At 42.4% G+C, this 20,895-nt stretch overlaps 1 protein-coding gene across 17 annotated transcripts in view; it reads left to right on the plus strand.

Moving 5' to 3' along the window:
• TSPAN4 (tetraspanin 4) overlaps nt 1-20,895 on the plus strand; it is a 412,669-nt gene that overhangs the window by 226,575 nt on the left and 165,199 nt on the right. For 13 of the 17 annotated variants that reach the window (XM_068193872.1, XM_068193881.1, XM_068193873.1 and 10 more), the window contains one exon: nt 2,954-3,412. The exons of 1 other annotated variant lie outside the window; for it this stretch is intronic. In XM_068193872.1, coding sequence (XP_068049973.1) covers nt 2,954-3,412 — 459 coding nt within the window. The remainder of the gene's footprint in view (nt 1-2,953; nt 3,413-20,895) is intronic. 3 more of the 17 variants (XM_068193879.1, XM_068193880.1, XM_068193875.1) reach the window with 1 other exon arrangement.

A 20,895-nucleotide genomic window follows, 5' to 3' on the forward strand; every position in this document is an offset into this window, starting at 1 on the left:
GGTGAACAGAGGTCACTAGATCCACGCTGTGATTTTAGGCTCAGTCATTAACAAAAAGTTTTGTGAAAGCTCTAATTTGCTTGTCCTTTGGGTCACCCTTTAGACACAATGGCCCAGTGATGCAATGCTTCCAAGATTTATTCTTCTTGGTTCACACATTACTTTCTTGTTAAACTGCTTAAATGTCAGCAGGGGCCCCAGCATGCCCTTTCCATTCACTTCACACCAGGGATGGGCAAGAGTAGAGTACACCAGCCCTTCTCCTTTTGTTGATTTCCCTCAATCCTCATGCAGGACATCACTCCCTCATGTAAGCATGTCATCCAAGCTGCAGTTATCCTGCTGGTGCAACATTGCTTTCTCAAGGATTTCCCATTTAGGCTAGAGATTCTGACTGGGTTTCCTGGTGTGGAAGATTTAATAAAATAATGATTGTAATGCCTGTTTACTAAATGACTCTGTTTCTAATTAGCTGTTGTTATTGTAATGAGAAAGAACAGCAACTACTTGAGAGCTACATTTTACACTTTAGTGCCTTAAAAAAGTTGTCATTTCCATGAGATGTGCTATGGGATGATGGTGAAAAGAGGCTGGAGAAAAAGTACCCTTTATTGTAAGGATTGTGCAGGACCTCAGCCTTCCTCATGCATTTTCTGCATCTGTCTGAAATATATCCACTGTGTGTTGATGTTTATTGCTTTTTATTTAAAATAAACATTTAGAAACTCTTCCTTCTACCTTAGATCTTGGCTTTATGAATTATTCCACTGTATTAAGGACTTCATTCTCTTAAGAATTGATGATTTCTTCTTGCCTTCAGAAAAGGGGAAGGCAAGTGATTTCTAACCCTTTTTTTATCCAGATATAGCAATGAGCTGCCTTTGGGCTTCAGTTGTCTAGTTTACGGTAAATATGCCAAATTCTCCTCTGTTAAATGTAGTACCATGGGCACCCTTGCTAAATAACAGTTATCTGACTTGTCACTGCTTCAGCATAATTTGTGTGCTGAGCTATACCCAGTTTTCCTTTCACCATTTAATATGATGCTCTGTGCACAGGCATTTTTGTATAGTGACAGAAAATGTATAAAATATTTGAATAATTTTTGGGTATCTATTACCAAACTGGTCTAGTTGTAATACAGGTGAGGAGAAAGGTTGGAGGCAGAACTGTTTGTTACCACAGGAAAAAATTAATAGTATATTGGGAACTCTGAGAACAGATCTGCTTCCATTGGACCATCTTTATGTGCCAGGGAAGGAAGACTTCTTTAAGGGGGCAGAGTTCATATCGTACAGGAAAGGGAGGGGAGTAGAAAATAAATTTTAGAGGTAGGGAAATCAAAAAGTGGAAAAATTGTAAGTCATCAAAGTTACTGAAACAGATGGTGCAGGAGTTATTACACTTGTGTTTTGTGCTCAGGCTCTTTCTCTCTAAAGCTTGCACCAGGTATGGTCAGTGTATTTATAGTTTGTGGAGGAAATGAAGAGAAATAATTAGTCTCTAAGTTTGCAGTTTGTAAATTAACAGAATTTGAGGGTGGTTTGCAGGGGCAAACTGCTTAGGCTATGTGCAAAACCAGCTCATTTTACTTTTACTAATTTGTTCTTTAATTAATTGCTGCCCGTGTCTCATGATTTATGCTGAGACTGGCAAGATGCTTCATGAAGGAAACCTGTTTTCATCTTGATTAATTCTCTGCTGGGCAGGCGTTTTTAAAAAATGTTAGCCAGCCATCTTTTGACGTGGTTTCAGTAGGTTACAGTCAAATTCAAAGGGCAGACGGAGCAGGAAGGCAGAGAGGAGGCAGACAGATAAGGACGTGGCACACATGGAGACAAGTGAATTACTTGCACAGGGAATTTGGGGCAAAGATGGTAAATGAGTCTTGCTTTCCTGAGTATTAATACTGTAATTGCCACAGTTTCAGTAAGATTTTTCCATCCCGAAAAAGTTGTGTGTGGCACATTTTCAACTCTTTACTGCCTGTGGGAGCTGTCAGATTTTAGGGAAGTGCTCCCCAGCGTACTGAGCTTGACGCCGATCAGTGCGTTCTGACAGGGGGACAAATGATCTGGCCATACGTGGTGCTGAGTGATGATTCCGTGGGACTGAGCGAATTAGGAACATCCCGGTGATGGATCCGCAGCGGAACAAACGAGCCTTCCGGCAAGGGGAGCACGGTCTGTCCTGACCCAGCTCCCCGCGGAGCATCCCCAGCGCTTTTGCGTACGATACCTTCACAGCACTTACTTATTCCCGTTCCTTTCGGCAGCGCCGCCTGTGTATCCGGGCAGCCCCGCGAAAGCCACCTGCACCCAGGTTCGGGCTCCGCGCGGTCCGGCCGCGCTCAGAGTTTCGGGGCGGGGGCCCCCGGTCCCGGGCGGGGCTGTGGGGGCCGGGGCCGGGGCCGGGCCGGGGCGGGCGCGGCGCGGCCGGGCGGGCAGCGCCATTGGCGCGGCGCTCGGAGGAGGGGCGGCCGCGCCGGGAATGGAGCGGCGGGGCGGGCGTGCCACAGGCGCCCGCCGCGGGAACGGCATGCGGGGATGCGCCGAGTGAGCCCGGCGGCGCGGGGCACAGCGATGTGGCCGGCGGGAAAGGGCCACGGCAGCTGCTCGCCTTTCGGATAATTCCTGCCGCGGGTCTCGGGCAGCGGCGCTCTCTTGTCTGTGTGTGGCATGTGGAAGCTGGGGTTTTGTATGGCATTTGCGAGCCGAGCGAGGTCACGGTTCCTTTTTTAAAAATTCTTTGCTCTGGGTACAGTATATCTCTCTCTGATTTTTCCTTCCCTGGTAGCGGGGTGGGCCGGGAGGGACGATCGTGACAGTGACGGGAATGTTTACTTGTGCAGAAGTCTTTCTCATGTGGAAGCACGCTGCTCCCTAACTTCTGGCTAAGCAGACTTCAGTTCACCAACTTTGCTGCCGCTCAGTGCGCGTAACTCCTTGGGCAGGATGGCCGACGAAAGAACAGCAGGTGCAAAGCAATAGGGGATTCCTGGCGAGGAGGAGGAAGGAAGATCACCAACCTTTCGCCCGACGGCTGTCAGAGCAGCGGGAACGGGACACCTGAAGCCACCATGCGCAGGTCCAGCACCGATGAGTCCACCTATCACAGGAGCCCTTCCCTGGACAGCAAGGATTACAGTTTCCCAAATGGCGCCTTCCGTCGATACAGCAGCATGTATGGTGGCCAGTTTGGGGCTGCCAGCAACTCTTTTTTTGGATTTCATACCAACCCAGGCCCGAAGGCCACCAAGGCTAAGTACACGACCCCCAAGGGAAACAAGTACGTTGTCTTTTACCTGGATCTCTCATTTATTTTTCTCCTAGAACTGAAGAGGTGCAGCATGGCTCACAACTGCCTGCAGTGTATCAAGTACCTAATGTTTGTTTTCAACCTTCTCTTCTGGGTGAGTACACGTTTGGAACCATGAAACAGTTGCTTTTGTGTCTGTTTACTGAGATGGAAGGTGAACTTATTGCTGCTTTTAAACCTGGGAGTTGAACAAAGTGGTGCCTAGGCTACTGTGTTTGTGGCCTCATTAGTTTGTGTAGATAACCTGCAGGGGCTTTCTTCATCCTCTCATTTCCTGGCCTCCAGCTGCATTTTAAAACTGTGGTAGAAGATAAAAGAGTGAGTTTATAGAGGTCAGTTTCATGAATGCCTTTATCACTTTGTTCCAGTGAGAGCTGTACACTTTTTCACGCCCTGATCTTTCATTCTTGTATGTGTTTGCCTCAAAAGTTATGTGTAGTCCTAGAGAAATCACTGAAGCCATTCATGGTTGTAAGGTTCAGCACGTGCTTACATCCGTTGCTTTATTGCAGATGCCACACTTGGTACATCACAACATTAAAGCCTGTATCAGGAATCTCTAGGTAATCATTCTCTGTTCCTGTCAGTGATGGGTCTTGGAATTGCCATTCCCTGTTGAAGACGTGAGTGGAGAGAGACCAGAGTGCTCCTCTCTGCGATTATGTGCCAGGAGCTTATCAAATCGCTGAGAGGCATGCGCGTGTCATCATCTTTTTAATAAACGAGGTGGCTGGGCACTTCACTCCCTGTGATGGAGATTAGGCTCTAGCTGGAGACTAGAGAAGCACGGTGTGGGGGACCCACGTCACAAATGCTGTTAGTCCTGTAAAAAAGGGAGTAGCATGTTTGCTAGGGCAGCACGAGATTTCTAGTTCAGTGTTTCTTGTCCAGAAGCCTCTGTGGGAAGAAGGTCTGTTACACGATCCTCAGGAGGTGCCTTTAGAGGGCTTGTTCCTCCCAAGTGGCTTATTAACATGCTGAGGGAAGCAAGGAGTCTTGAGAAGTGCCACCCCTCCTGTCCCTGCACTCAGGGAGGGGGTGTGTGTTTGCAGCTGGGTGTTACCGTGCCGTGTTACTGATTGTCTGGGCTCTCCCGAGTTGTTGGAGGCGCTCGGAGGGCTGTGGGTGAGATGGAGAGAGCTGTTCTCTAGTGTGCGCTGCTGTACAGCTGTTCAAAGCCAGGCATGCTGCAGTGCATCAGAAAACACAAAGTGCAGGCAACTCCTGCTGACCTGAGTCATACCAAGTGTCAGGATGTGACAAACTAGTGCGAGTCCCCTGAATTGGCACAGCGCTAACCAGAGCTGTGAAACACAAGGAAGGTTCTCTCTTTGCATCCTACGTGAGTTGGTAGAAAGAGTGTTGTTAAAGCGGCATTCTGTCTTTCAAGGCTAACTCTGGTTGCTTCTGCTTCTCTAAAAATCATCTAATATTTATTGCAGCTTACTCCAGAGCTTTCTGAAAAAGACAAACACTATCTTTCTTGCTTTTTTAAGTTCTGTGCCTCTACTGACTATCCCTGGTCGAGATTATAGATAGCACTGACAGTTAGTCGAAGTGTGAGCTAGAGAAAAGAAGTAGGGTGCTGGCATTAATAGCTCTTTTCAGGACTGTGCACAGCACTGCCTCAAAGGATACAGGCATTCTGATTTCTCTTGCAATATTCATCTTCTGTTGAAACATATCCATGTGATGAGAAGAGGTACTGCTGCAAGTAATGTGTGTGTATTTACAAAGGCAAGGTTGCACATAATAATTTATCTTTGGCATGCTTTTCAGTAGGAAAACCTTAATGCTTTGGGAGAGAAAGAGAGGTTTCTGTCACCCCCCTAAAACCATCAGAGCTGCTCCAAGCTATGCATGGAGGGAGAGAAAAGGTGGGGGTCCCAAAAAGAGAATTCCTGCGTGGCAGCTGGGCTCTAGGTGAGCTGAAGCATGTGAGCAGGGGAGTGGGTGGTGTCAAATACTGCAGCACGATCTCTGTTTTGTTTCCCTTTCATATGCTACCTGCACAGCAGGAGTGATGGATGATGATCATGTCCAAATGAGGTTTGCACAGCATGTAGTTGTAATAGATGCAGCTCTTCACCTTCTCACAGTGAAGAAAGTAACTCAAAAGAGATGATTTTTAAAGGTACTGGCTAGCCTCTCCTTAGTAAAAGGAGAAAAAAAAATTTCCATTTCTAGTGATGAGAAATCTTAGAATGATTACAGGTTGACGATGTTATTGTTTTGTTTTTTGTGTTGTTTTCAGTTATCTGACATGTTTTACTTTGTGAAATTAAAGGAAAAGCATCTCTGCAAGAAGATAGGATTTCTCTTTGCATACATGCTCACGAAAGTTTTGCTGGCTCCACCTTTCCTCTCTACCCTTCTCTAGGTAGTTGATTAGTAACAGGCAATAGTTTAGGTAGGAATTTATTTTTCATGTATTGAGAGCAGTCATTGCATTCAATGAATTAAATGCCTATTATAGCCTGTTCTTGCTCTTGATTCTGTTTTGAGAAAATGCTTTGATTTCTGTCAGAAATAATATTTTCATCTTCTTCTTCCTGTTCCTGTTCATTAACTCCAGTGCATTTTGTGCATCCCTACAGCCTATTTCCCAGTATTTTCAGCTGTCTTTCTCACAGTGTGGCAGAAAACAGTCCTCTGCCCTGTGCAACTCCAGTGGGATTTGTGCTGCCTTTCTGAGGAAAAGATCCTTTCCTTACAATACTGGTGAATTTATAGGAAACAAATTCTCTGAGACCTTGATTTTAAATGTTCTTGGCAGGCTTTGTTGGATTAGGTGCTGTGCTTATGCTGTAAAATTTTTAAAAGCTGTCATAAAACTGAAAACAGAGCAAATTTCTCTTCCCCTTTCTGATGGTTAAAGGGAGCACAAAGCTCCTTCACAAGTGTCAGAGGCTGAAGTACCTTGACAGTGTTGATACTGAATCAGTCCATTGGTACAGCAGACTAGCTGCTATTATTGTAGAGAAAAGAATTGCTTACTCCTAAAATAGCTCATTTCTCCATGAGGAGCCCTGCACAAATTGCTCTTGGTGCATTTGCAGCTACTCTGGGGTATTAAGGTCCTGAAGCATGGGCAAAACAATATTAAGGAGCAGCACTGCTTCTCTAATGGGAATTGCCATTCAGGGGCCATTCCCTGGAACAGTGCCAGATGCAGATGAGCCATCATTGTATCACTGCACTCACCGGTTTGTAAGCTCCCAAAATAACTTTTGTCACCTGATACAGAATACTTGCCTGGCTTCATTCATTTTTATTGACTTCGATTTTCATTTGTTGAATTGCTGAACCCTTGAGACTGAAGATCACCTCAGATGATCGCAGAGCAGAATATTTTTATTTCATTATGAAATATTTTTATTTCTCTGTGACATACCCAGGGAAGAACATTTGTTTTCCACAGTCTCCTCCAGACATCCAGCATTTTTTCACAGTCAGTAAAACAAACTTTTCTCTTTCTGTGGTTTTAATCCAAGGCTCTGGTGCCTTCTCTTTTTTTTTTTTTTTTTCTTTTTTCTTTTCCTTTTTTTTTTTTTTTTTTTTTTTTGTGAAAAGGGTGGGATATATCCTAAAGGCTGAAAGAGTTCTTTAGAAAGAAAAGCATCATTCCCTTAATCCCCTTGACTTATACAGCATCCCTACTTGTTTCATTGTTTCAACTTCTAGCTCCCAAAGCTTCAAGACTCAAAAAAGGAAATTTGTGAACTGTGCTTGTGTTGCCAGTGGCTTATGCTTTCCTTAGATCCTGTTCTAGGGAAAACTACCTAGAGAGGTAGCAGTTTGCCCTTCAAATAACTGAATAGCTATAGCTGACTCTTCAGGTAAGGCTTTAACCAATAGAGAAATTCAACAGCAAATTGCTGTTGTTAGAAATCTAGTTATAAAGAGGAGATGGCAACAAAAAGAAAGGAGGCAAGGAAGTTTATTATTTGTCAAACTTCCCATTAGTTATTTCTGTGACTGTGTCTCCTTTCCATTGTTTAAACATATTACATTTGTATGCCCTACAAAGCAGTCAAAGCTCTCAAAACTTTTTTTGTAAAAGCTCTAATTTCATTTAGTCGGTTCCCAATGACGCAGAGTAATAGTCTCTGCTCTCTTGAAAACTTGGGAGTTGCCATCTTCTGGACACACTGTGGCTGAAATGAGCAGCTGGAGCTCTGCTTTCCACCTTCCTGGATGAAGAGGTGAGGCAAGGCACTTTGCTTTCTTTTGCCATTTGGCCCGTATTAAAATTCCCGGCTGATACAGCCCTGGAAATGCTTTATCTTGGCTTGTGAGACACAAAGTGCAAATCTGAATTGTATGGAAACACAAAGCCAAGGAAGTGGCAGGTAGCACTAGTGAATGCACCAGGATATGTGTGAGAAAACCCCCAAGAACCTGCTTAATCTGATTCTAGGGTCCAGCTCTGGGTCTCTTCCTCTGTCTTTGTTGCTGCAGAGAGTTGGCGGACCACAGTTTGAGAAGCTCTGCACCGATGAGTCCTCCTGGCCTGGTGCACTGGTGATACTGCCAACATGACTCACATTTAATTAGAAGGAGAGGAAGTAATGAAAATGAGAAATCCCACATTACTGGCATCATTTTACTTCCTTGCACTCCAGCAGCACAGGTTGTCTTGTAAGAACTATGCAAATGTTTACAATATGTGGAAGACTGACTGCGCAGGACAGCTGGAGAAGGGAGCAGCTTGGTCTGAAAATGCACCACGGGGTACTGGATTGTGTTCAAGTGATCCTGGCCAAATTTGGCCAGAGGGTGAAGCTAGAGGGGTGTCTCTTCATTTCACTGTACCTTGTTGGGAAACCATCTGACATTATTAGCTTGAGAAGAGCTGTTGGCTGGAAGGTGGAGAATTTAGTAAGAGAAACAGCTAATTTCATTGAAGTGGATTCCTTTTCCTTCATCTGCATCCTCCACCAGTCAGCTGAATGAGATTGATGGTTAAAACAGCCAGAAGCTCTACAGATTGTTAGTGGCTGAGGACAGCAATCATTTTGTGGTTATACTTGGCTGCAGTCTTAAGTTAGTGGAAAAAGAATTACCAATAGAGCAGTAAGCCATTTTGAAAGCAGGTCCCCCATTTCATCATCATTATGTGCAGATGTTCTTCTCTGATGGGCAAGGGCTGCAGCTCATCCCATGGAGCTGAGCTTGCCAGTTGCAGCTGCTGGGAGCCCTTCTGCACACCTCAGTCACATCCCCACCAGCTGGGTGCTGCTCTGAGAAGAAAGTTTGATTAGAAGTAAGTCAGGCTGTGTGTTTTCAAATGTGTGAAAGGTGGATAGTGACAAACAAAAGCCTGATTAATCAGCAAAGCTGCTTCTGTGTAATTAAAACATGGGAAGTTTACCCCAGAATGTAATTTTCTGTAGCTGCCTCTGAGCTTCTGATTCTCCTCTGTTACTTGCCCCTTCCAGAAACTGCTCAGTCTGATTGACATCTTTCTGAGGGTTCTCTGAGGATGTATTTTTGAGGAGCATAGCCTTTAAAGAAAGGAGAATCATTTGATGTTTTATTACAGAATTAATTACAGATTAATTACAGACTTTAAAAATGCCATTTTCTGGGGAGAAGCAGAACTATTGAGGGCTGCTCTCAAGTGTGAGAGAGAGATGATTGTATTATCTGATGTCTGATTTGTATGGGCACCAATTAGAGCTTTTTCCACAGTGGCACTATTCTTACAGTCCTTCTGCTGTGTGGGTCCCGATGTCTAATAGGGACTGAGGATCATACTGGAGTCATTGCTCCCGGGGAAGGCATTGCTAAGGGCTGCATTTGCTATCTAAATGCATACCTTCTGAAAACTTTTAGGAAATTAATGACTTTAGAATAATGTATATTTGTCAGATGAAGCTAACAGTGGGAAATGGGCTCATGAGTTATTCATGGGATACTCAGCCAACACAGTTCTTTTTCGTAATCTTCTTTTTCATAGGAAACCAGGTTCAGAAGGCTGTTAATAGAGGAAAAAAGTTGCTTAAAAGTTGACCATATAATAGATACCATTTTCAAATTGCTTACTGCTTCTGTTGCTCAAGACAAGAGCAGTTTCATAGCATTAGGTATGTTTGCTATCATATTGATAAGCAGTGAGTAGATCCCACAGGATATGGCCATGTTGCAGGAGTGGACAAACTGGCCTCTTTAAAGCAGTAAGGCAAAAGGCTACAAACATAATTCCCTCTTCTGGATAGTGACAGCTACTAAATCTATTGCAGCCAATATTTTGACCTACACAGAGAAAGAAAAAAGGCAGGTGAGATAATTTTTGTCATTATTCCTCTTCCTTCTTTTCTTGGCTTGAAGACTTTTGAAGGCTAGCCAGTTCTTTCTTAGACAGGATTTCTCATCACTGGGGCTATGATCAAATAACTGCTACAACATATGCTGTCACCTCATAGTTCATTCTGCCCATGTGTTACATCCCTTTCACCACCTTTGGGTCTTTATTTTAGAAGAAAAATCCTCTTGGATTTTGGCCAGAGTATTGTTTGTAACTTTGTAGATACAGAGTCTACGGGAGGATGAAATCCCAATCTCATTTTGTCTCCAGACACTATTTTAAAATCATTATAGCTGTTATGACTACAGTGTGATTTATTTATTTTAGAATGCAACTTTTGGCTAAGGTTGCAAATCTGTACAAGTTTGAATAATTTACAGTATCTATATAAAATGTATAAAGACACTTTTTTCTGTTATTTTTAGTGTAAACTGAGCACCGCGGGGTCAGAAATGAAATGTGGTGTTGGGTGGAATGAATTCTGCATATTCATGAAGATTGGAGACAGTAAATTGTGTTCTTAGTACTGTCCTGTAATTGTTTCTCTGGGAAATGTTAAGCCATCACGAGATGCAACATAAGTAAATGAAATTGAAATTGCAGCCTGTAATTAGACTGTCATACTGAAACACATCTTAAGTCTGTCTTCAGTATTAAAACCTCTTCTCCAAAAGACCCTTCCTGCCTGTGTCAAGTGTGAATGCATGCAGAGCCTTATAACATGTTTCAGCTGAGGCTTGTTCAAAGATAACACTGAACATTTGGAATAGTGGTTTGAATGAGGCACAAGGTTTGATATAAAATGACAAAGGACCAGAATGACTTGGTCTTTTACGTTTTTATACACAGACCTTCAAAACTTTTGGATATTTGTTTTGTTGGGTTGGTTGGTTGGTTGTGGCTTTTTTCCCCGTTTGCTTTTCCAGATTGCTCACATAGCTCTTTTTACTCTTTCCTTGACCATAGCAACTTTATTTGTTCACAGGTACTTTACACAGAGTGCAGCTGCAGCAGGTATTGATCTGTGTCATCTTAATGCTGGAGTCTCTCTGAGCTGTATGGTTTTGAGTGAGTCTCACACACTCACACAGAGAGTTACACACTAGATAGCAGCCAGCAGCTGCTGTGACAGAATTGGTGGTTCCAGCTTGTTTTAGACTTTCTCCTTCCTTCTTCAATTGCCAGTTGTTTTATCCTTGCTGTCTTACACAACTTTTAGAAGGGAGAGCACAGAGAAAATGTTATATTCTCAGTAATTGCATTTATTCACTATATGAGCACCCAGACTAAGTTCCTCTTTGTGCTGCTTCACTTGGAAAGGCTCAGTGGCTTCCTCCATAGGAGGCAGTTCTGGGCTTCAGAAGTTCTAAGGGTTTTTCCCCCTGCCATGCTGTGCTCTCCCATTAGAGGTACTTGCAATTTCCAGTCTTGTCGCAGTTCCTGGGACAAGCTGGAAGTCACCTGCAGTAGTGGCAGGGCTGCACATTCTCCTTGGCAAGCACCATACATGAGTGTGTTTGGTTTTGTTGAACATTTGGATTCTTCTCTAGGTCATCTTGCTATAGAGCATTTCTGTGACATTGCTGACATACTTTACTCCCTCAGTATTCACCACTGGCTGTTTTGAAGGTGTATAACTGGGGCAGATGGACTTAAGGCTCTTCTATGAAACATAAAACAGAGCTCCAGTTTGTTGTGAATTGATGAAGCATTCAAATAATTTCTTGGTTTTCTTTCAGAAACAATTTTTAATGTCCCCTTTTCCCCAGTAGAAGCCAGAACTTTAGATGTGGTTATTCGTGGCCAGTTTATTACACTGCTTTTGTCCTAAAGTCCCCCTAGAAATTGAACTTCAGTTGTATGCTATCCACCACATTTCTCCTGACAAGTTTGTAAATGTTTGCAAACAGACTGCCTTCATATTGGCCAGTTGAACATTTGTACTCTTGTTTTGTAAGTCACATTCATCCAAGGTTGAAGGATAAATTGGTTATTTATGTCTCAATAAATCTTTTCACTAATTCATCTGGAACAGCCTGGAAAGGAGCTGAGGGTGACATATTCAATACTATTTTCTTGAACAAAATAACTGGAACTCTGGATATGAATTGAGTTCCACTGCCACTTGCAGTCTGTTAAAAGTTCCAGTCATTGAAGGTCAGAATTTTAACACAGCTTCCATCTGCTTTGTACTTTTTAATGCAGAATACTTGGTAGTTTTAGAACGACTTTGTAAACTAAAATAAAGAAGACAGGAGTGGTCAATGCTGCCACTGCCAAAAAATACACTGAAGCATCTTTGGACATGAAAAAGCAGATACTATTTCATTGTTTATTCACAGGTCATTCCAGGACCTCCAACCACAAGACATTTATACTTTTGCAGTGAACTAGTACTTTCCTTGTGTTTGCAAGCCCCAGAGTGTATAGTAATGAAAGTCTGGTGTGAAAAAGGAGAGACCCTGAGAGCTTTGTGGCTCCTCTTTCAGTGCAAAGAAAACCAATTTGAGTGTGCATGAGTCCATTCATCAACCATATGTATTATAACCAGTAAGAGCTCTTTTTCAGGTTTTCATGGCTCCCTGTCCTTTGTCAGTGGTGGGATTCAGTTTGTACCATGGAGAATGTGTTGCCTGTGTCTTGTGCTGCTTTGGTGCCCCTGCCCTCCCCTCCCTGGCAGATGTGCTGAGGGATCTCCATGTGCCTCTCGGTTGGGGTGCTAGAGCTCGGTGTCACGGCTGGAGCATGGAGCTGCACTGCTTCTCTTCAGTCAGGCTTTTCCTGCTGCTCCTTACTGGGGAAAGCTGAACCTAGAGGTAAACATGATCACAATGCTTTTGGTGGCCAAGCTGGGGAGTGTCTTTAACATTTTTGGCTAAACTCTTTCATCCCTTTTCCTTGTCAGCACTGTTGCATTCTGAAAAGCCATAATAACATGGCAGCAAACAATACGTGTTTCAGGGGGATCACAGGGCAGATAAAATTACTGCTCCAGTGCCACAGGGAGGTCTCAGATTCAACTCAGAGGCAAAGAAACAGTGCAGTAAGTTAGGATCTATTTATATGGATAAGCATCATCAAAACCCTGTGTGTAATTTATGATTACTTCCGTTTTTATTATTTGGGTAAGTTTGCAGGACCTGAAACATTTTTACCATACTCTCAGCAGTCTGTCTCCATGATTATGCTCTTGTGTGTTAATTACAACACTTATCCCTTCTCTCACTCCAATTTCCCTTTGTAAGTATGTTTTAGGTAGATAATTCTTGGAGAAACATCGACTAACAGTCACTGAGAAAAACATCCTGTACCTAAGGAGAGCATGTGTCTCTACTTATGGTACTGGTTAAATTTTAATCCTGAAAAAACACAGACTGGACAGTCCCATGGTGTTTTCCACTGCTGACACTAAAGGGATGTTTCAGTACTCCAGTAAAGCCTTAGGTGAAATTCTTGCATTTTCTAAGTACTGAATTTCTTTCTGCCTTCATTTCTCAGCAAATACTCAGTAGGATTTCAAGATTAAGGCTCTGGTCTTTCATCAAACACAGGTTTTGTTTTCCTTTGATTTCTTAGCTACTGGTACCTTTCTCTTAAGTTCTACTTGCTCTACCCAGAAGTTATTCTTTTCAGGCTGGAGCTTGGAAATACTTAATTCTTTGTCACTGCAGTTGAAATTTCTCTCTCTAGAACAATATCCAACCTATTCAGTTCCTAACTTAGTATTTTTAGCACAAGCTGCTGACAGTTACACATCGGCTTCGCTGCAGTAGCAGTGTGCATTTCCCTATGCATGTGTTGGGAGCACTCCCTTTGCAACCAAATCCATTTTAGTAACTCCATAATTCTGATGTGAAATTATGAAAACAGCAGAAGACCCTTCAGTATAAATCTCACCCCACCTAGCTGGAGGAGTATTTATGTCTGTCTGTATGTAGTACTTCATTATCCCCTGGGCTTGGCACTTGTACCCTATTTTCCATGGGCTCCAAATATAACTAGCCAAATAAGAAGTACAGAATTATCTGGCACATTCTTCTTCAGCTGGTTGTACTTTCTCATGTCACTCTATTTATTTCTGAAATAATATTATCTTAACAACTTCTTTATAGATGGCCACTTTTAACATTTCCTACAGCGTTTAGCTTTGACCCAAGCTTCATTTGTATTATGAAATTGTTTGTGACACTGCAAGTACACCATGACGTTGCTCTGTTCTTGGCATGCTTTTGTTCAGGAAACATTCAAGTGATGATATTGCAGCTCCCTGGCATAGACATAAAATGAAAATGTACTAAGCATAAGAAAGAAAATACAAGTTGAAAGCAGTAAGGGGTGTCATACTGTAAGCCATTTGGTGCAGCATGTGCACTCGTCCGCATCACGTGGCTGAGCCAGCTGCACAAATGCTCCGTATTGCTGGTGAGATCTGAGCCAGGCCTTCATGCTTCAGAGTCACATTTGATGCCATCAGTACCTGTTTTTTCATTGCTTCCTTTTGCTTATTGTTTGTGAGTTAATCCTCTTTGTGCATCATCTCATTTTGTCATAACTGGCAGTGCTTTGTTAATTTTTTTATTTCAGCCATGTGTTGAGCTTTGAAGATCTTTCCCCCTCCTTTATTATGTCTATAAAAGTGTAAAAGCTCTGTGGACACACAGTGTCAATGGGCTGGGAGCTCTGTAGGATTCACATAGTCTTGGCACATGCTTTGCTGTCTGCTGGTATAACAGGAGCTGTTAGGTTGCACAGCAAGTTGCCGGCTTCAGTTCCCAGTATGGCCAGTGAAACAGCCATCTTTTTCTCATCACAGACACCATTAGCGGCTATGGACTGTTTCAGTTGCTCAGCAGAGTTGTCAAATCTTCCCCTTGTTTACCAAACCAGGTCCATTTTCCCCAAGTATCAGTCCAGTTTAACTTGTATTCTGACTATGTGTCAGGTTTCTCACAGATGCAGTGCTGCGCACAATAGTTTTAGTTGCATTTTTTTGTTTTGTCTCTGCAGCTTCACCTGCTCTGTTATGCTTCTGAATTAGGCTCTTGCCCCTATTGCCAAATGCTTTATCCTTTCTTTCTAAGCAGTATTTGTAAAGTGGGGAAGCTGCAGGGGCACAGCTAGTTTCCCGACAGCTGTGCTGTGTTAATTAGCTCTAAACCTTTAGGCCTCAGCTACCCATGGACTCTGCTGCAAAGTTGACATGGTTTCTGCTGCCGAAGACAAGGCAGGCGGTGCCAGAGGGCTCAGATGGTGCTCCAGAGCTGCACGGAGCTGTCCACCCTGGAGCTCTTGAACCCCGGGCGCGGGTGCTGTACGGATCCTCCTGCAGGAGGTGTTGGGGGGCAGCAGGGATGCCCATGCCAGCATTGCTTGAGCAGGGGTTTCAGTGTCGTGGCTTTCAGACTGGAGACACGTCCTTGTGCCAGTCCGTACTTGTGTCTCTTCCTCTGTGCTGGGAATGGTGAGAAGGAGAGGGAATAGAGCCTCTCTGTGGGGTTGCAGTTACAGGATCAAGCACAGCCTTGCTCGTCTTGGCACTGCTGTGACCAATGGCATTTGCACGTGAGGCTTGGGTGGGAATGGGGAGGGGTGCACTGGTGTATGCCACTACTGTGGAATGAGGCTGTTCTCCGGTATATGAAGAGGTAGGTTTCATCAGGAAAAGCTGAGCTTTATAAAAAGGGACAGTAAGAAGATTTTACAAGTTTATCAAAGTCCTGGACACATTTTCTGAGATCTCCAGAACCTTCCAAAAAGTTTGAAGAAGCTTTGTTTTGACAATTCAATGCTGCTGATGATTTTGTCCTGACCTGGACAAGCAGATGCTTGAAAGAAACCCACAAAGAGCTATAGGAAACAACAGCTGGATGTTCACCTCAGACATAGTCTTGTTTTGTGTGAAATGTAGGATAATTTGTTTTATCTGAACCATTTCATCACTTCATGCATGTGTGTGTGTGCATGTGTATGAGAGAGTGAGATAACTGAGGTTTTGTGAGTGGGTGTTCAGTTTTGGCTAACAAGATCCTGTTTCACTTAGAATTTGCAATAACAAGTCACAGCAGTGGAACTTAGAGATCCCTCAGGTTTGGAAGTTATAATGATTACACCAAAACAGTAGGTGTATATATTGGGACAGGTGTATTTTGCTCTAGGGTGGAAAATACACATTAAGTTATATCAATATTTAGGGATATTAAGAGAAGATCATATAAATTTTCATTAAATACATAATACAAGTTAAGAGATGAGAGGCACTGTGTATATAGGAGGGGTATAATACAAGGTAATTATTTTACCAAGATCCAAAGATGATGGAATAGGAAGTCTCAGTAGACTTTTTTGGTAGTTTACATTTTAGGGAAGGAATTCACAAACCGGGCTATTTACTTACTGTTGCTTCTTTGAAACTCTTTTTGATAAAGTAGAAGATTATCACTAATGTTACTGGGGAAGTCTCAAAAGATTTAAAACAAACAATTTCCCTTTCTATCCAAATAAAAACAATACCTGAGGCATGAAAAAAAATGCTTTTGTTCTCAGAAAACCACTTGAGCAATATCATCAAAGAAAATCCTTGTTTCTGTATAGTCGCTCTAAGATCAATACAGTGAGCTCAGCGTAGGCCTCTGCAAAGCCACCATCACCATGTTTGTGCTGCAGGACCCAGTGCTCATCTCCCTCACTGGAGAGTCATTTTGCTTGTGTCAGACAGCTTAACTGCAGGTCATGAACTGTACAATTCTGTTGTCTAATACAGACACTGCTTTTAAAACTTTGAAGGAGATTAAATAAAAACCAGTAATATTTTAGACTGGCTTTGCTTGCAGGGTTTTCTTAATTTCTGCTTAAGTTTCTGCTTAAAATTAAATATATTATTTAAAAATAATTCTTATATATAAATTGGGAAAAGATTCAGGAGAGCAGAACTTATAGTCTTTTGAAAAACAATATCTCCTTACAAAAGCAATTATCTAGCAGCAACCATTCCAGGCTATTAGGTGGTTAATAGCTGTGCCAGAAGAGAAAAAAATTGTCAGATGTTATAGCTGGAAGTGAAGGCATTCCAGAAGAGTTGTGCTTTGAGTCTGTGGCATTTACAGTGTACAATTATATATGTACAGTCGGAGGAAGAAAAAAAGGGGATGTTTGAAGAGCCTGTGTGTATCTTTAACTTCTTCAAGCTGTTGTCACTTTTTGGTCATTGATTACTGTATAATTTCTATGATTGGGAATGACTGAATCATCCACACTGGAGAGATTTTGTGATAGTGACAATTTTGAGTCTGGTGTCTTCAAAAGAGCTAATAAGACTTAAATATCCATGTCCTGTTGAATTTCTATTATGGCTGAACATGGTTTGAGTCCTTTGAAGTTTTATTTCAAGTCTCTCTCCTTTGCCTGCAGAAGACAGGAGGAGCTTTGCCCTTGAACAAGGCAACTGTGGCATGAATTCAAGAAAGTGGGTCCTCACCTCCCTTGTTTCAGACTCATGATTCTCTTAGCAAATGTCAAGCCTGAGTAGAAGTGTTAACCATGTTGTGTGTGGTGTCATATAATCCTGGATTTATGTGAAAGGCAGAAGGCTGAAGTAGTTTCAGTGGTCTTGGTTACTCTGCTTCTAATTGTCTGCTTAAATCTCTTTTTTTCAAGTGAGAAGTCCCGAGAATGGCACAGCAAGACTGAGTTTTGTTGTAACACTGTGATAACCTTTTGTCAGATTGCATTTAATTTTCACCTCCTACCTCTGTGCCTACTGCAGCACCTCATACTGGGTTTGTTTTCATGAAAACTACAAAATAGGCTCTGCTTGAAAAGCAGCTGCAGAGGGCTTGGGCTTCTTGTGTCTTGGGTAATTTTAGTAACTTTTGTAATCTGAGAAGAATATATCTGCAATCTTACAAATTACCTGCAGAGAAATACTGCTCCTGCACTGTCTCTTTGGGTGCTGCTGGGCTGGCAGGCATCCTCTTACCCCTCCACGAGTCTCTGCTTTGGAACTTGCCCTTTCTGACCTCTGTTTTTGCTCTTTTGCCTCTGTTGGAGATTTACTCTGTCTCTGCAGGCACAAACTGGTGGGTTTGTTCTTTAGAGGAATTTTGCATGAATACTGTTGTGTAGACAATGTTTACAGGGATATTTTGGTATTATTTTTTCTTACTTCATTCTTATAGACTGTACCTTCCTGAGTTTTGAGAAGAAGCACCTTGGACCATTGAACTGGAGGACCTATGTCTCCCTAAGATTTTATCACCAAGGAAATACTAATGAGCTCGGCCCTGGTTATTTGTCCCTAATTGTTAGGTGCTCACTTCTGAAAAGCTGAAACTTGCTGTCTGCTTCTTTTGAAAATATTATTAATTGAGCATGAAGTTTTATTACTAGCTTGAGCTTTATAGTTGCCCTTGACACTCCAGAGGGTTTGTGCAGTGATCTAGTTATTGTTTATACATGACAGTCTTTTTAATTACCTTTGATCCTAAGTTCTTAACTGTTTCTTCTAATCTGCTACCTGTAAGCCTGACAGAAGGATCATACAACTGGGAGAGTTTAATTCTGCTGTCAAGCAGAGCTGAATAAGCTATTAAAAATGTTTACTCATGAGTTAGTTGACCAGGTTCATAAAATGTGAAAGCAGCTCTACAGAAACAATGTAAAATGTAGCATGAATTTGGAAACCTCTGCACTTACTGTGTTTTAGAGGAGCACATGCCTGTTAAAGAGCATAGCAGAGTCAGAGAGACAGAGGCAGCAGCACTGTTGTATTTTGAGTGAGTCTCTAACAGGTTCTTAGTTTTGATCTCTTGGCAACATTTGGTATAAACAGAATTGAAGGTGCTTTTTATTTTTCTGCAAGTCAAAGGGGCTGGTGATGTGCCCAGGGCAGCTTCCATTCTGCCTCCTATGGGATTTGTGTAATTTTTAGAAGCTATGGATCATTTGGTTGAGAAAATTATTTTTCTTTGAAGGGTTACACATGCCAGTTCCTGTGGAGCATTCTTCCCACTTCTTACAGTGGTGTTGTATCTGATGGAGGGGCTATGGACTGTGATACCAGACCACACTCCTGTAGTTGCACATATGATGCTGCTTTGATTATTGAGAAATTAGGTCACCAGCCAGGGCTGTTGGAGCCATCGCTCATTGTCTGAAGAAACTTGTGAGTAGCAGGAAGATCTCAAGCATGTCCAGGCTTAGGTGTTGAGGAAGTAAGGAAGGACAGGAGTGCTGATGCCCAGAAGTGGAATTTTTATGTATCATTCACACTTTAAAAGTGTAACTTTGATTTGTGTGTCTTACAAAATACCCTTCTTATTTATAGTTTTCAAACCTTTAATCACCAGTACTTAGCATAGTTTTTGCCTGCACTGTGATTTCCTCTCAGCACATTACTGAGGAGAACCACTGCCACTGTTATAATCTGCTAACTGCTCCGAACTGCCTTGATTCTGTAACTTCTACCCAGCACTTTCCCTACAGATTACAGCTTCTCCTTAAATTCTTTGGGGAAGAGATCCTAAAGAAGGTTTGCTACTGATTCTGCCTTTGCAGAAGTGGCCACTCATCTGAATGTCTCCCTTCTCTTCGTTGCAGGAATTGAGCTAAACATTTCCTTTGGATGGTTTTATTGCAACTGATTTTTAGCATTGTTATTATGATTGTTCTGAATCCACATCAGCTCTATCCTCAACCTGTTCCCTTTTATTTTTGTGGCATTGATTTTTCATCACACAAGCATTACTACATTTGATTGGACAAGTGTTGTCTTATCTGAACCCTGTGTCAGACACCTTGGAAGAAGATGCAGAAAGCCTAAAATGGGCAGTTATTCCAGATTGTTGATGGCTGTCTTAACTGGGAATGTTAAGAACATGTATATAAAGCCCAGAATGGTGTTTCAATTCTCTTGAAACCAGTGTGACTAATTCCACAGTTTCCAGTAAGATCTGGGTTTCACTGGCATTTTCTGTTTGCTCTGAAGGTTAAGATAGTGATTTTCTCAAAGATATGTACTCCTTCAGCTGTAGTTTTAAAGATACAGTTTCCTCTGATCACTCAATATTATCTTTGTAGGTTACAGGGATCTTTCAGTAGAGTAACCTCTCCAGTGGTTATGCCCTTATCTGTCCTTCCTGAATGGCACATCCCATTGATTTTTGTCACTCTGCCATGCTCAGGAAGTGACTCTTGTCAAAGCCCTCCATTATTAGCAGTTGTTCTGGCTCATCTGTTTTAGCACTGGAGCTTCTCACATTGATGATCAGTCCTGTATTGCTTCTGGTTTTGGGCTTGTAAACTTTTTAGCCCCTCCCCATTTCCCCCTTTTTTCCTTAATATTTTTAAATTCAAGACCTCTAATACCCTGAAAGTATGCAAGATGTACCTCTTCTGTTTTGGCCTATTTTTCATGTAGTTCAGTTGTGCATATTCTGTCCTTGTCTTCAGTTGTCTCTTGATTATTTGCTTAGAATTCTAGAAATTCTTTAATATTGCACGGTAGGTATTTCGACAGAGAATTCTCTACTCATTCAAAATCTTACCAGCTCAAACCTTAAAAGTGGGCCTATGCTAGGGAGAGTTTTATCAACCCCCTAGGAGAGCCTGTTTTCCTCATTTACACAGGAACTAGTGAGTTATCTGATAGAAGCATCCCTCAGTTGTTTTAATCAATTGCTACATTTCTCACCTTCAAACTAATTGGACCTGATTTGACATGAAGCCCATGTGTTCAGAACCTAAGTCCAGGATGCACAGGAGAGGTGGGCTGGGAGGATTGTCCACAGTGGATCTGATTACCACATGCTTTTTAGCTTTATCAGGGCTCCTGGTTTTATCACAGGGGTTGTGATCAATATGTTGTAGTTCCTTACGTGTAAGAGAGCAAGTCCATGCTGGCATTTGTCCATGCAGGCTTTTTTTGTCAGACTTTCCCTGTTATCATCTGATATGGTTTCACTAAATGTGCTCAGTTGTAGAGAAATATGCTGGGTATTAAGATGTGTTCAATGATGAATGTGCGGAATCCAAAGACAGTCCCTTATGTTTCCCTCTTCCTTTCTCACATCTCTGCTTTCATTAAGTGTATCACTGATAGGTGTCTCTGCAGTAAATAGCAATTAGGCACATTCATCTGGTAAGGCAGTGAGCTCCTGATTATGCAAAATGCTGCAAGTCTATGAAATCCCAGGTCGGGCAAGGACTGCCAGGCTGGCAGATGCAGCCCGTTTTGTCAGGATGCTTCCATGGTGCTGTTTGCTGCCTGGCTG

Source organism: Anomalospiza imberbis, chromosome 6 (genome assembly GCF_031753505.1).
Source record: "Anomalospiza imberbis isolate Cuckoo-Finch-1a 21T00152 chromosome 6, ASM3175350v1, whole genome shotgun sequence".
In the NCBI taxonomy this organism is placed as follows: Eukaryota; Metazoa; Chordata; class Aves; order Passeriformes; family Viduidae; genus Anomalospiza; species Anomalospiza imberbis.